At 41.1% G+C, this 16,238-nt stretch overlaps 2 protein-coding genes across 5 annotated transcripts in view; one reads left to right on the top strand and one right to left on the bottom strand.

Annotated features, from left to right (window-relative positions):
* The window catches only part of PHEX (phosphate regulating endopeptidase X-linked), a gene marked incomplete at its 5' end in the record, with an annotated part of 98,583 nt that overhangs the window by 27,335 nt on the left and 55,010 nt on the right, over nt 1-16,238 (top strand). For both annotated transcript variants that reach the window (XM_081909175.1, XM_081909176.1), the window contains 8 exons: nt 2,985-3,071; nt 3,614-3,840; nt 6,468-6,536; nt 8,773-8,889; nt 10,036-10,119; nt 10,438-10,583; nt 13,454-13,547; nt 14,345-14,473. In XM_081909175.1, the coding sequence (XP_081765301.1) occupies nt 2,985-3,071; nt 3,614-3,840; nt 6,468-6,536; nt 8,773-8,889; nt 10,036-10,119; nt 10,438-10,583; nt 13,454-13,547; nt 14,345-14,473 (953 nt within the window). The remainder of the gene's footprint in view (nt 1-2,984; nt 3,072-3,613; nt 3,841-6,467; nt 6,537-8,772; nt 8,890-10,035; nt 10,120-10,437; nt 10,584-13,453; nt 13,548-14,344; nt 14,474-16,238) is intronic.
* LOC309368869 (uncharacterized protein) overlaps nt 13,562-16,238 on the bottom strand; it is a 269,378-nt gene continuing 266,701 nt past the window's right edge. For all 3 annotated transcript variants that reach the window (XR_014167927.1, XR_014167928.1, XM_081909230.1), the window contains one exon: nt 13,562-13,841. The gene's annotated coding sequence lies outside the window, so the exon portion shown is untranslated. The remainder of the gene's footprint in view (nt 13,842-16,238) is intronic.

Consider the following 16,238-nt stretch of genomic DNA (forward strand, 5'->3'; position numbering starts at 1 on the left):
ATGTCCAAGGAACCTGGTAGCTGCATCTTACTGACCTGGTTCATATTTAATGCTGAGCCAATCTATCTATGGTTTGGTGTGCCAATACATAGTAAGAAAATCATGGATGCTTTGCTCTTCCCTCAGTCCTCTATCAGCTTTGGTTGAGTGTTATGTGTGAACCTGGGCTCATGGTTTGGCTCACTCCAAACAAGGCTTGTTGTTGGCTTAGCACTCCAGGTTTGTTTGGGAGAGACAAACCATGAGCCCATGTTTGCACCCAACACTAAGCCAAGTGGTGGCTAAATGCACAATAGGATGACAGCAGCAGGAGTTGTAAGTGGCCACCATTTTCTTGCTGTGCGCCAGCATAGTTGCTCGTTCATGCTAAGCCGTAGTTTGGCTTAGTATTACAGGCAAACCAGGCATTACTGATTGTCTAAGAATCCATTGGGTTTATCTATGGGAAGATGTGTCTTGGGGCTGATTGCAGGGTCAAAGAACAGGCAAAATGGAAAGGTAGTGATGATTTACAAATCTGTTGCACCTTTCCTTCAAGGGTGATGCATATAATTCTCCCATTTTGCTGTCACAACAGCAGTAAAAACCCTGTGCTATAGGCTTTTGTGTTTTCTTGATTTCTAAGTCTTTCCACTCCTTCCTACACAAAGATCACTATCCTGTGTAAACCCTGTAGGGTGTGCAGCCTAGCCTTTCCTCGTTCCCTTTTAAGAATTGAAAACTGAAACTCTTTGCAGAAGCCTAGGAAGCAGGCAGGCTATAGTATTCTATAATAAAGACACATAAATAAATAGCTTGTGAGCTTTGGAAGGAACAGATACAGCCAGGTAGGCTGTGTACACAGTGCCGCTTACTCTGGCTATAGTATGCTCTCAATTCTCTTTTTAATCTGTGTACCTATGACAATACCCAAGGGTCTAGAGCAATCCTGCCGTTTCTGGTGAAATACTCTGTTTTGATTTGGTTTTCCCCCAAGCCAGCTTTAATTGAACTTGAACCCAGTAATCCTTTTTCAAGTAGCATTGAAACCCAGGTGTGTGGGATTTTCCTTTCCTTTTCCTACCCCATCTCTTGGGGCAGAGATGGAGTGGAGAAACCAACCAGGCAATTCCATCAGCTGAAGACGTCAGTGCCCGGTCTCCCACCTTGCCTGTCCGATGGGCAAATGCAACTTGAAACGCATCGAGGAAAAACCCCCTCACTGTTTTAAGCCAGTAATGTGTACACAGAGTAGAAATAACACTCCAAATCAGCATTGCACCATGTAAAAGAATGATCTGATTCATTGCAAGTTAGCCTTTGCCTCTGTTATGGTATTTGAGGCAGTTCTGGGAGTGGGGAAATCTCTTGTTCCTCAAGCACAAATATAGCTTTGCCAAATCCAAGCCTTGCATGTCCACAGAGAGACCGTATATTATGGTTAATTACATGAAATCTGATATGCTTCCTTTGGCATTCTGTGTCTTGGAAGGGAAAAAAATGCATTTAGTTCTTTCCCTATCTGTGCTAATTATATATAAATATGACCAATTTCCGCCTCCTTTTGTGTTGTTAGTGGTGTGCACATTCTTAGTGTTGTCACGTGCATGGCTCTATCCTTTATGAACCTCTAAGAGAATATTTACACAATTAATGTGTAATGCAAAGTAACGTTCTTGTTCAAGGCAGGATTTACGTTTGTCTTGCAAACGAGATTGACTTTGCTCCATGCAGGACAACTTAGGGCACTTATGAACGGTTTCTGTTTTGTTTGTGAGAATCAATACTGGCATGTTAGGGCTGCACAATTAAAGTGGAGGTGGAGTTCTTGAACAATAAACCTACCTCCAAGAAAAAAGAAAAGCAATTTTGGGAGGGTTTTTTTTTTAAGGAGAGTGACTGGAATTGGGGGATAACCATTGCTTGGCACAACATCATATTATCTCATCATAAGCAAATCAGAATGAATGCTCAATAAACAGGTCATCTGGAAGGGACCTCTGTTCCATGAATGTTTCCCTTAGATATTGGTTTGTTTTAATGATTTATAGCAAAGCTTTGGTCTTCTTGTAGCCTGGAACCTGTTCACTGTCTGAGCTTAGCTCTGCAACCTCAGACAGTTCACAGATGAAAGTAGGGATACTCAGTTTTGTGTTCATATAATAGTTTCCCCCTCCCCCATAGTGCTTCATTGCTTGACACCAATTCAGCATGCACTTCACACATTACTCGGCATCTTGTATGTTCATCTGACCATAACACAAACTGTCTGTGTCATTTTAATGGCATATTGTGTTCATGGCTATATAAGAAGAAAAAGCATATGTCCGTTTCTGTATGTTCAGATCCCAACCTGTAACCTTGAAAATAAAAGACTTACGTACTCTAATCCATTTCCAAACAAGGAGCTTGGGGAAACGCCAAGGTTTGAAGAAATACAACAAATAAATAAGATTCTTAGGGGAAACCCAAGTAAAGCCCAATGAGGACGAACGGTGCTCAGTGGCCATGGGATGCCGACTGATTATTGGAAAGGGGGGCGGAATAGAAAATGGGGGAGTTGAATGGAGTGTCCTGGAAATGGGCAGAGTTTGTTGGCTTCCTGAACAGTACCACTCCACACTGCAAGATTTTGCTGCAGGTCCTACTTGAATTGAGTATTAAGGAAGAGAGAGCCATTTACTTTGTGTCTTTCGCCTGTTACTAAAGCTTCAAAGCCTGCTCCCCTCCTCTGGAGTGAAGGGAAGAAGTTTCACAACAGAGGTTCTCTGTTCTTTGGAACCCCCAAACTTTTCATCTTAACAATGAAGCACTGTGTATGGGCCTAACATTTCCTGAGCCTCTAGATTCAAGAATGTCAATCTTCCTAGACTACCAACATTAAATTCTGAAGAATTCAGGTTCATTGTCTAGTGATGTGATGTTCTGACCTATTGTTTGATGTTGGTAAAACTCTAGGATGGTTAAACTTGAAACTAATGTTTTCTCCTCATTTGACTTCACAGCTCTCCTTGAGAAACCTCTTAGCAAAAGGCGAGACAGTGAAGCTGTACAGAAGGCTAAGATTCTTTATTCTTCGTGTATGAATGAGAGTAAGTAACTTTCATTTACAGGGTTACAGGTTAGAGTCTGAATGTACACAAACTGGCAAACACTTTTTATTTTCCATCGCTCTATAAATATCAAGCAATGAGCAGCTCTGAAATGAATCTCTGTTTTATGCATATCAAAGCATGCAAAATGTTGCAAAAACAGCATTTTATGACTATTGCCAGTTATTGCTCTTCTCCCATTAAGTCAGTGCTAAATAATTTGTACTTTTAGAATGCAGTCCTGTACTTAAGCTATACTTACTTAGGAATAAGTGAGGCTTACTTCTCAGGAAACATGCCTGAGATTGATTGCACAGTATTCCCTGGTGCATGGGATTTTAACTATCATATATGTTCAATGGGACATTTCTTCTGAATGCATATTCATATGGTGAAATCTGATAGTTATCTAACGTTACTACTACTTAATTTATGTATACACATCCTGTTGCTTTCCACATATAACAGTATTTCTAATGAGCACTCTTAAAATGGTACTACCTGGAAGTGGTCTTCTGATGGCTTGCTTTTTCCGCTTCCAGATAAGATAGAGAAAGCTGATGCAAAGCCTCTTTTGAGCATGCTGAAACATTCTCCGTTCCGCTGGCCTGTCCTGGAATCGAACATTGGGCCTGATGGATTGTGGTCAGAAAGGAAGTTCAGCATGCTACAGACCCTGGCTACTCTTCGTGGCCAATATAGCAGTTCTGTTTTCATCCGAATGTATGTGGCTTCTGATGATAAGAACTCCAATGAGCACATCATAAAGGTATGCTAGAGGGGGTTGATGGAGGTAGATGCGAGTTTTCACTGGCTCACTAAAAATATCCAGTGTTCCACATTTTAGCCATTATGCTCAGGAATTGCCAACTTTTGCAAATGGGCACGTTTACAAATTGGAGAAACTGTTGTGGGGACACATATGCCTACACACTGCAACCATGCACAAGCGCATCCATGGCAGTTACCGCCACACACTCCACTCATCAGCAATGAGACTTAAAAAAAAAAGTGTTTTTTTGTTTCACATAAGTGTTATAGGGTTGTGTGAGTGAGATATCTTCCTGGAAGTGCAAGTTAACCTTCCCTCTCCAGCTGCAGTCTTCAGGAAGATCAGCCCCTGGTAACAACTAAGATTGGGGAAAAAATCCAGCCCCCTATAACAACTAGGATTGACACAGCAGATTTCTTTGAAGCTTAATTATGACAAGAAGTGTTTTTAGTGAGAGCGATCCCTGAAATTTGCTCCTCCTCCAATGTAATTAGGCTTGAAATGAGCCTTGTACTGAGGCTAATATAAGACTTCTTTGAAGTCGAACTGTGCCATGGGGTGGGGTGATTTTGGCGTGCATGTGTGTGTCGTATTTGTAAACTTCCCCCCTCCAAACTGCCCAACTCATGCAGATACACTTGAAACGAAAACTTTCAATGAGCTACAATAGAAGGCTCCTTTCTATTTCAGCATAAGAGAGTGGGGAGGGTTTGTCACATCAGGACCCTGTGGGTGCCAGAAAGGATTGCTTACTTGAATCTGGGGGAGCTGTGTTTGTGGCTGGGTGCAGCCATGGCAGATGGGACTCCCTCCTGTGGCATGAGGGAGTCTGCTGCTATGGACTCTCCTGCAGGCAGCGGGGCCAGTCATGGGGGATTCCAGGGGTGTGGCTTGGGGAGCAGACCAGAGGGCCTCAGTTCTCTTCTGGATTCCCACCCTGCCTCTCCTTTAGTTGATATTTGGTAGCTGGCCAGGTGCAGGTGGACTAGCTTCTGTGTGCCTTGCTTCAGTCACCATTTTCTGGGCCAGGGAGGGATTTCCCTTTTAGGCCAATTGGACCCCCTGGAGGGCTTTTGCCTGCCTCATAGCAAATGTTACAATCAATCAATCAATCAATCAATCAATCAAGTACCTTTATTGTCATCACACTATAAAATGTTTCAAATAACTGGACAAGGGTGAAGCTATCAAGGGTTATAAGGTCACACTATGGTCATGTGCATTTGGATATTCTGCTATGCCCTGTCTACTTCCCGAAAGGATAGTGATGTCACCATTTTACGATGGATTTACGATGGAGCCCTAGTCTAAGTGAGTGGTGAGAGCCAGCTCTCCCCGCAAGAACTGCAGCAGCAGGGTATCCCTTGAAGATAATGCTCACCCAGTTTGGGAGTTGATGGGCTATAGCGCTCCTGAATGGTGTTCAAGGCACAGTTGCCCACAATTGATGCACATCCCAGGGCAACCCTTAATCTTAGTCAATCAGGTCAGTCATCAACCAGCAATGGCTATGCCAGCATCTGTTATCCATAAAGTTGTGGCCTGTTTAATTCCATGCTGCTGCCCTGGGCTTCACTGCATCTGGACCCACAAAAGCATGCGCTATATGGGTGACCCATGTCCTGATTTATAGATGACTAATTTGTGTCACAGGGAGTGGGAGTTTATGGCACACTTGGAAGCGGCAGCTGGAAGCCCAACCTGTGGCCATCAACACAGGTGCAGGCATGTGCCTCTGTGACGAAAGAAGGTCTTAGGCTGGATCTGGACACATCAAAGAAGTGTTTCAGTTAAACACTTAACTGTTTTAAATGTTGTGTGAGAAAATAGGTTGGCAAAAATGGAACTCCACACCGCCATCTGGTGTCACAGTGTTAGAATGCACAAAGAACGCATATAAAGTGCTTTTACTTTGCCAATGTAGCTCAGTCCCTAGTTTCTGGACTCATTATGTTTTAATTATGAAATCTTCAACATGGCGGAAAGAATGCCTTCTTTCACCAGACATGTGAGAAAGTAATTCTATAATACCTTTAAAACCTGCATCAAACTCATAATTACACGCCCTCCAGCTAATTTTGTTGATAGGAGTTATCAGCCTTTTGCCACCATGTTCAACAACATCTCCGCAGAACCTGGTCATTAGTATGTATATATGCAAATGACTAAAAGTCAGGGGAATATATGTAACTGTATTCCTTGGGGCATTCTAAGCTCATCTCTAATTTGATTTACAGCAATCTGATTTACAAGAAGAACATGCTTGTATCCTAATTAGTTACTGAAGGATCAAATGAATTCCCAGATTAGATATGCCAGGAGACATTTATATATTGGGGGAAATGTTTATTGTAGAATTCCTAAACTCCCCAATGTCATACAGAAGCCAATGTCCCCAAGAAAGCAGAATATAATATTTAAATGTAAACTTAATTGGATGCCTGAATTATTATTTTCTTTTTAAAAATGTGTTCATTGCTTAACGTTAGTAAATCATTTTTTTACAAGATTGCTTGTATGTCTTCCTTTTTCTTAATGAAACTATAAATTGGAGATTGAGTAGTATTATGGAGGTGTATTTAATGGGAACTGACGCTGTTGTATTCTTTACATATTTTTAATAGCTAGACCAAGCATCTCTGTCTCTGTCAGCGCGAGAAGACTACCTGGAAAACACCACAGAAGCTAAATCCGTGAGCATTGCTTACTTAAGCGTCTAAATGGAGAACAATTTCTACATTGAGGATTTCTTCTCCTTTGCCACCATATTAATTAATTAATTACTTGTTTAATCCTGTCAACTTCCTGTTTAGAGATTTAAACCTTCTGCAGTAACTGTTTTATTTATTTCCATTTATCTGCTACTATTTATCTGCTACTACTTCCATTTATCTGATACTATGCCATTCGGTAATTGAAATTATCTGAGTGGTCAACAACAGCAAATTAAAACTGTGAAACACAAAGATTATATATATAAAAAAATCCAAAACATAATCAAAATAACACAATACAGGACTTGAATAAATCCAGCAGCGGAGTATATAAGTGGTGTCATATACATAAGGAACACTCAAACATATTTTTTTTTAAAGCCTGGGAAGGTTAAAAGGTTGTTGCCTGCTGGTGGAAGAACCACAGTGTGGGTTTTGAGAAGAACATTCCAAAACTGGGCTGCCATTACTGAAAATATCCTCTCTTTAGTAGCCACTAGGGATGGGTGACTATGTCAACTTTTGTTTCTCTCAGTTTTGCATTTTTCCCAATCTTCAATTTGCATTTTTTTTTAGTCTTCATGAAATCTCACCGGCATTTTAATATACACCTTTTTGTTTGTAATTTTTCCTAATATGTAAATTTCTCCAAAGCAGTTTCCCTTAATAGAATGCATTTTGTACGCTGTTTTCAATAACGTGCATTTATGTCACATTTTATGCTGGTATATGCATTTTTTTTGGAGAGAACTTTGCTGGAGAACTGCATTGCAAAATTCAGAAAAATGTGAATTTCAAAGGATGCCTCTTTTGGTTCACATATTGTTTTGGAAATTGCGAACTAGTTCACCTTTAAATTTCTCCCCAATCCCCAATGAGTTCCTGCTGCAAGCTGAGTAAAATGTAGATTCACTTTCTCACTGCATACTTCTAGATCCGTGGTTCCCAACACGCCCTACAGGGGGGCAATCTGATTGTTAAGGGGGGAAATTTGAGAATGAGTTAGACCAAATTAATGACCTTGTAGGCTTCCTCCACGTGAATACGAGTTCACTTTTTGAATAATAAGAATTATATGTCACGGGGGGGAGGGAGCACCAGGATTTTAGAGATGCTTAGGTGGGACATGGTCAAAAAAAGATTGAGAACCACTGTTCTAGATGGAATAGGGATTTGCACAACATATCCTTTTTTTAACAACAACCACCTACTACTACAAAAGGGATGCGGGTGGCGCTGTGGGTTAAACCACAGAGCCTAGAACTTCCTGATCAGAAGGTCGGCAGTTCAAATCCCTGCGACGGGGTGAGCTCCCATTGCTTGGTCCCTGCTCCTGCCAACCTAGCAGTTCAAAAGCACATCAAAGTGCAAGTAGATAAATAGGTACTGCTCCGCCGGGAAGGTAAATGGCGTTTCCGTGCACTGCTCTGGTTCGCCATAAGTGACTTAGTCATGCTGGCCACATGACCCGGAAGCTGTACACCGGCTCCCTTGGCCAATAAAGCAAGATGAGCGCCGCAACCTCAGAGTCGATCACAACGGGACCTAATGGTCAGGGGTCCCTTTACCTTCACCTTACCTACTACTACAAGTGGTTGTTTCCAGCTTAAAAGTTCTGATACGACAAGGAGTTTTAGCTGCACAGTAGAACTTCCTCATGCTCTCCTCTTACCGTGTCCCCCATCTGTGGCCCATAAACCTTCACTGGAGGGAACAGATTTAGGGGTTGCGTGGGGGGCACACAGGGAGAGGAGAGGAGAGAGAACCTGGCAACCATTGCTCTAGCAGAACCACCCACAACATTTTTGCGGTTTGGAAAGTGATGGGGAAATTCATTGAAAGGGACAAACAAATGGCTACTGGGAAGACATGTAAATGCCCTGCAAGCAAATCAGGATGAATTCTGGATGAATGCTCATTGTTGCATAACCACTCCATACACAAATCAGAACAAATGCTCAATAAACACTGGATATAATCTAACATCAGTGCATGTTTCATGCAAGCAAATGAGGATGAATGCTGAATAGATAGAGCATGTTAACTAATATAGAGCACAATAGTATGATTAATATGCAAAGGAAATTGAAAAAGGAAGGTAAGAAAACAATGTACTATTCTTATGCTTCAATAAGGTGTGGGGGGCATACTTTATTTTGCTGAGGTTAATTCTCTGTTTAGCTGTAATGATAACTGGATTCTTATCACATTATAGTACAGAGAAGCTCTGTTCCAGTTCATGGTGGATACAGCAGTGCTTTTGGGGGCCAATGCTTCACGCGCAGAGTTGGACATGAAGTCTGTGTTGAAACTAGAAGTTAAAATTGCTGAGGTTAGTGCTTTTCTAAATGTGGGTTTAGCTGCATTTGTGGCAACTGGATGATGTCCAAAGGGGTAGACATGGCTTCACTTCTTCATTCACTTGGTGCTTTCCTGGAGTTCCAATGCAGTGACAAACTGTATCTTTTATTTTTATGTTGTGAACTGCCCTGTGATCTTTGGATGCAGGGCAGTGTATAAATACAGCGGTACCTCGATTTTTGAGCATCTTGGAAGCCGAATGCCAAAAACCTGGAAGTAAATGCTTCCATTTTTCAATGCGCCTTGGAAGTCAAACGGCTTCCACTGCTTGTTTTTCAATTTTCTCCATTGAACTTGCAGCCCGCCTTTTGCAACTCGGTTTTAGAATGTTTTGGAAGTCAAAGAGATTATGTTTGAGATCCAAGGTACCACTGTATAATAATAATAATAATAATAATAATAATAATAATAATAATAAATGTGATGAACTGGCAAGATATGTCCACAAGTAGGCAACTGCCAGTAGCACATCCAGTAATAAGTTTGATACTCGAAGGATTTCAGTTTTGAACAAGAATATAACTGTAAATGAGCAGGAGCTGTTTACAGCTGCTGCTAAATAACCTCTAGGTTAGATTACTATAATGAGTTATATGTTGCGCTAACACTGAAAACAATTTGGAAACTTCTGGCGGTGCAAAATTCAGTGGCCAGCCTGCTCACTGGGGCAAGACAGCTTGAGAATATAATGCCATTCCTGACCTGACTGGCAATTAGTTTCCAGGCCTAATTGCAGTGCTAAATTTGAAGACAGCATCAGTAGTTTACAATAATTTCTTCCTAGTCCACTGGTTAGTTAGTTTTCTAGATTTTCCTGTCTTTCAGGTATCCGCCTGGGATTATGAAACTGAACATCGTTTCATACTGGAAGGGATAGATATTAGTATGGATAAAGATGAATTTCATTGTGTTACATGGGGGGAAATGTAAAATGTTTATGGAAAAAGAAGATTTTTTGCTAATGAATCATAATAATAGGTTTGCAACTTATTTTATTGAAAACTGAACAGGTAACATTGCTATTCATACCTTGTCGCACCCAGATTATGTGAGTGTTGGCAAAGTCAGAGTGGATTTGTGGAGGAAAATAATATTTGTTTGCATTTATATTTTGCAGATAATGATTCCTCATGAGAATCGAACCAGTGAATCTATGTACAACAAAATGAACATATCGGAACTCAGCACCCTGATCCCTCAGGTTGGTTGAAGTTAATTGGAAAATGACTATATTAATGCCTGATTGGACTGTGTAATTACCTTTCAAACTGAAAGGTTCTTCAGATGTGCATAAGATGGCAATTTAAATGAAATTAGTTGAAACAGGTGTTCACTATTATTATTTTAAATACAGCTGCATTTTTATTTAAGTTTCAAAATATTTGTGATGTGCAGTGAACTTCAACTTTGAAATTAGGCAAAACTTTTAAGTCGTTCAGCTAATGGCAGGTAATTAACTTATAAGCTTTTGTTGTTGTTGTCTGCAAGAGTCAGGAACTGAACCTTTGCTGTGTTTCAGTTTGACTGGCTAGGATATATCAAGAAGGTGATAGACACCAAGCTTTATCCTGAACTTAAGGACATAGATGCTTCAGAAAATGTCGTTGTTCGCGTGCCCCAGTACTTCAAGGATTTGTTCAGGATACTAGAAAGTGAAAGAAAAAAGTAAGGATTTCTAATTTGCTTTGTGTATGTTTTTTGCTCAGAAACAATCCCTGACTTTTCAGTATAATGTTTAGGATCTTGGCATACTGTGGTTTGTTACCACTTTGTTTTCAAACCACAGATGGACCCTTTCAATTATTCCTGTCTCTGGGGTTGCTATGCAAACAAAATCATGTGAATGCTGCAGCAAGAGAACTCATTGCTAGCAATTCCAGGCGAATGGATTCCCCCCCCCCCAAATACAAAGCCTTTCTGTGCTTGGGGGAAAATGTGGAAATTGAGGCGATCATTATAGGAATCCTCTTACGACTGGGAAGGCACATCATATTGACTGAACAATTTGTTGCTCTTCAGCCATAAGTCCTGTTTGTTTCGTGAACACTGCAGATACTAAAGATAGCAAAGTGAAAAGATGCCATTGAAACAGAGATGCTCCAAGAGGGTCCTGCTGTTTTCGCAGAAAGGGCCCATGACTTCTGCAGAAGCCATGGGTACTGCATAGTAAAGGTCCATTACCACAACGTGGCAAGTTCTACAGAATTGTGAAAATAATGCTAGTGACTATGGGTTGTCTTCTATGTTATTCAGTGGGGAGAAGAGAAGGAAGCAGGGAAATTACTGAGAGGAAAGGTAAGGGGTGAAAGACACAATAAAAGGAAATATGTCAGTGAGCCCATTTGGAACAGGCTCAGGTGACTTCGCTTGCCTCACTCTTTCTCCCAGAAGCATTCCCAGAACGCAGTTGGTGGTAGATAGTCCTGCTGGGGGGGAGCAGGAAAACTTAACTGGAACAGGCTTTGCTGTAAAGTACAGATTTTATTTTATTTTATGATTTGTGTGAGTGTAAAAAAACAAATAGCCAATGTAGATCTCCTCCCCGTATCTGTATCAGTAGTGGGAGTTTTTATCAGCAATGCATATTGCAGGTGTGTGGAGGAAATGATTAAATCCCTTCTATCTCCCTGCTAGAGTCCTGATAGGGTCTCCATAATGGCTATGAGAGAGAGGGGGGGGAGCGCATGTAGCCCTGCCACTGACCAAAAAAAGAGTGAAGCAGTACTGCATGTGACTATTGTCATATGTACTTTGGTCCTCAGGTGGTCTTCACCTGCTTGTCCCCTTCTTTTTTTAATTGGTTCATTTTGCTAGCACCCAAAAGGATATAAAATGCATCAGACAGGATATATCCCCCCCCCCCAATAACTAAAATAGTGCAGTTCCTCTGTCCTTGGGATTAGGCCAGTTTGATATCCTGATTATTGATAACTTTCTGAGGCACAGCACAAACACTGACAGCAGGTTCCAGTTTTGATTGGCCCACAATGTTTTTATCGATGAATTGGTTTTATTCATCAAGTAACACTGAAACCCTACATTTTGAAAAGAACGGGATGGTGTGAGGGTTGTGTCCCATGCTGCATAAGCAAGCAAGCATTCTGCTTCCACAACAGGACTTATCCTTCCTATTCTCTCCCTGTGCCCCACGCCCACATTTGTTCTGGAGGATGCCCCAGGTGCACAGGGCAGCTGCACAGGTGAGGAAAGGAGGGCAGATTTCAAGGTGCAAGTCTGTTGCACAAGCAAAACAGCAGTGTTATATACTACACATAACCAGTTATAATATTTATCTCGGCAACATTCACTTTTGTGTTCTGTTGAATCAATCAAAATAGTGTCAGAGTGCTTAAAAAAAAATAGGGAGATACGTTATTGGCTGTCTTTAATTAGGTAGAAAAGTCTAGCACTGCCAAAATGCTCTGAGGTGGTGGCAGTGGGGGTGAAGTGCCATATTACTGCTAGCTCTGACTCTGAAAAATGTGTTTTTAATGTCTTTGAGCATTAGTATTAAGAGATCCAGCCATGCAGAAGCCTCAGGTGTATAACACTGGATTACAGAAGTATTATCACATTCTATATCCGAAAATGCTGAATAAGGCACAATGTACCATGGTGCTTAATTTCTAAAAGCGGCAGGCGCAGGCCTTAAAACCTTGTCACCTGGAACCTCTGCCCTCTAATCCTGAATGAATGTGGGCTGATAAGTGGGGTGAATTTATCTATATAGGCTCAAAGACTCTCCCTTTTTTTAAAAAAAAAAAAAATATCAATTGATACGTTTTCAGAACTAAAGTTTGATTTCTGGGCTAATCCCTGCTATGTTCCACTTCCAATTAAGCCAATAAATACCATATTTACTTCTCTGTAGTAGGAAGCCTATTCCTTTAGTTTATATGGTTGCACTTGCCATCTGAATTGCCCTGCAAGTGTTTCATTATTACTGTATGAGTAGGATGTGTGAGATATTTGGTGATGTATTGTTGATGGTTTGGTAAGGATCACCAGATATCACGACATGTTGTGGCCAACTAACTTGTACTCAGAATAGACCCGCTGAAATGAATGAACATGACAAACTTATTTCAATGGATCTACTCGGATTAAAAGTTGCAATACATCCCATTACATTTAATTAAGGCAAACTTACCTATAGATTTTGTAGCTAGATTCTTTCTGCTTCATTAGTTCGTGAGTACTTGGTGTGTGTGGGGAGAACACCCATTCTTTGCACAGGAGCACTAACGTCAAATTCCATCTCTGGATGCAAAACTGTTGAAATATGCTCCAAATGGAAGATCCACCATCATTCACACACCAAATGGCTGTTATCATGCAACCGCTTCTGTCTAACAGGTTTTTGTGAATTTGGTCATTGCTCATTAATTTCAATTACCTGCTACCATTGCAGGTAGTGCACTGATTTGAGGAGGGGTGGTGGAATCTAGTCACCTATTTATTTATAGTCTCAGACAGCTGTACATTACAACACATGGGTCTAACTGTCTGATATAAAGATGTGTCTGCTTTGACAGGACTATTGCCAACTATCTGGTATGGAGAATGGTTTATTCGAGAATATTTAACCTCAGCCGACGCTTTCAGTATAGGTGGTTGGAGTTTTCAAGGGTAAGTGAGAGATTTTGATATCAATATGCCCTGTGTGCCTATGAAGCTTATGAAGACAGCAGTTGATAGATGGATTCTGTGAGTCCCTCTGCTTCCAGCTAGCAAGCTTGAATTCAATGCATTTAAAGAAGTTGGAGAACATTACCTAACCTCTCTCAGGACATCAGGACTCTAGTCTGGGCACAGAGATGAATGAAAAATTCACAGGTTATCTTTTTTTTACATCCAAGTCTTTCTCCCTTTTATTGCAGCATCATGTTTCTGTGTTATGCTGTGATTTTCCTTCTTTAACGGCTGGAATTTGAAGCAGAGATAAAGGATGACATCATTGCTTGGGACTCTGTAATGAACTGAATAGAACTGAGAATTTACAAACTGTAGAGCTAGCAGTACCATTCCTAACTTAAGATATTCTAGGGCTTTCCACATTTACTATTTATAGTGACATAGTTCTTGTTTGCTCCAGTGAAATGGTAGCTGATTGTCTGCACCTTTGTTCACACGTTGCTATTATTAGAGAGTGAGTTTTCCTTTCCACACTAATAGTGAGTGGTACCCAAATTGAGAAAAAGTTCCACAGCTGTATCAAACCCCTAATGTATCCTAGTGTTCCTCCACCCAGTCAATGTTGGAGTTATGAGCATATGCATGGGGACAACCCTTTTGTGGCTGTTCAATGCCTAGAATTCCAGAACGCTGCTCTTGTGGGAGTACGGGAGATTAGAAGAGGAAATACATGTCTGCCTGATTTGCGGCAAATCTGGTTATAGTCATGGAATGTTGTTTGGTCAAAACAGGTAATCCAGGGGACAACCTCCTTACTGCCTCAGTGGGATAAATGTGTAAACTTCGTGGAAAGTGCTCTCCCTTATGTTGCTGGAAGAATGTTTGTAGATCTGCACTTCCAAGAAGACAAGAGGGATATGGTAGGTGCATTTTTGTGTCTTTGAAATTGTGCTGCTGCCTTCTACATTTTCTGCCCTCACCTCCTCCTCCCTCTGTCATTATCATCATCACCACCACCACCTCCTCCTCCGTCTCTCACTCCTTCCTTATCCTCCACTGCATCCTCTTATACATTCTTTCTCCCCTTATCATTGCTGTCACCTGCTCCCTGATGTCCTCGTCACAGCAGGACCACCCTTCCTCAGAGCAAAGCATTGTGGGTGATGCGGCCCAGAGATCACTTGTGCCATTACCACTTTGATGTGATGGTGGCACCAGAAACTACCTTAATCTGACCACTGGTGCTTTGTGGCTCCTTCTCCACTGCAACTTTAACCATTGTGTAGTATTTCATAGGTTGTCTTTAGGGCTATTTGTTACTATCATGTTTTTCTCCATAATAGCTGGAAAGATCAAATGACAAATGAGACATTTTAGTAACTGAGAAATGCCATGATCTTACATAAGTATGCCCAGAATTGTAGAATGCTATCCTGTGAACATTGACTTGAATAAATCTCACTGATATCATTGGGGCGTATTCTTGAGGATGGATGGGGACTGGGTCATAGACTAGTTGCCAGGTAGATCTCTCTTTTTTAAAAGATGGCATCTTCTATTGTCTTCAGTCTGCCTTTCCTTTTCCTGTGTTTCAGCTATCTAGATGACACCAAACCTTCCCCCCTCTTAGTTTGTAGAAGGTCCATGCTGAATAAATAATGAATTATGGGAAGCGTGGTATTTTTGTATTTAGTCACTGATGAGCTCATGCCCTGGATGTTTTCTTGTCTCCCTCCTTTTATCAAAGAGATATTATTTGTGTCTAAATATAGCACTGTTTTTGACCTACAGTCTAGGCAGCATTTCGTACGGCTACGCCTGAACAATTTTGATAACAACTCTGATGGTATGAATAGATTTCTCCTCCCACCCCTACTGCTACAGCTGGTGCATAAAAACCAGAATATACACCAGGGTCCAATTGTAGAGCTAGAATATGAACTGCCAACCTCCAAGTACAGGGAGTTCACCTCATTAGTGCACTAAGTTAATTGAAACAGTGCTCTGCCATCAATATCTCCAAGTTACCTTATTCCCTGGGATGCAGTTTACTCCCGACTGTTGAATGCTTGGTCATATTTAATGCCAGGGCTGTACTGGCTTCCATATTGTATAAAAATGATGTGATATTTAAAGGCTAGTAATGAATCATGAAAATGAGATGCTACAATCCCCTTCGGTTGTTTAGATAAGGACATTATTTTCCCCCACTTAGGTCAATCTCCAAACTTTCAATCAGGGAGGTGATTCACCTGACATTACTGACACTTCCACACAGCATTTTGTTATGGAATTGGTGCCATTCATGCCTGGAAGCTTCCGCATGACACTGTCCTCATCAAAATGCCATCCCACGAGATTTTCCCATTGAATCTGGATTTATCCTTTTTGTGGAAAGTCCAATGAGTAAAAAAATGTGGAAATGGTAAATCCAGAATAGATGAAGAAAACAATGGGATGGCATTTGCTATGCTGCCGTGGAACATGGAGGCTCCACTTCAGCCATCCTGGCTAATTTGACCTATGGACAGATTTCTCATCTTTCCTGAATTGCTTCTGAATATCAGTTTCTGGAGAGTGCTCCTGTTCTTGAATCTTGGTTGCTGGTTTCCCTCGGCTGCTGTGAGAACACAGTGCGGGCCTAGATGGGCCATTGGCCTCATCCAGCATACTCATCTTACATTC

Source organism: Podarcis melisellensis, assembly GCF_964234715.1.
Source record: "Podarcis melisellensis genome assembly, chromosome: 4".
Classification (NCBI taxonomy): domain Eukaryota; kingdom Metazoa; phylum Chordata; class Lepidosauria; order Squamata; family Lacertidae; genus Podarcis; species Podarcis melisellensis.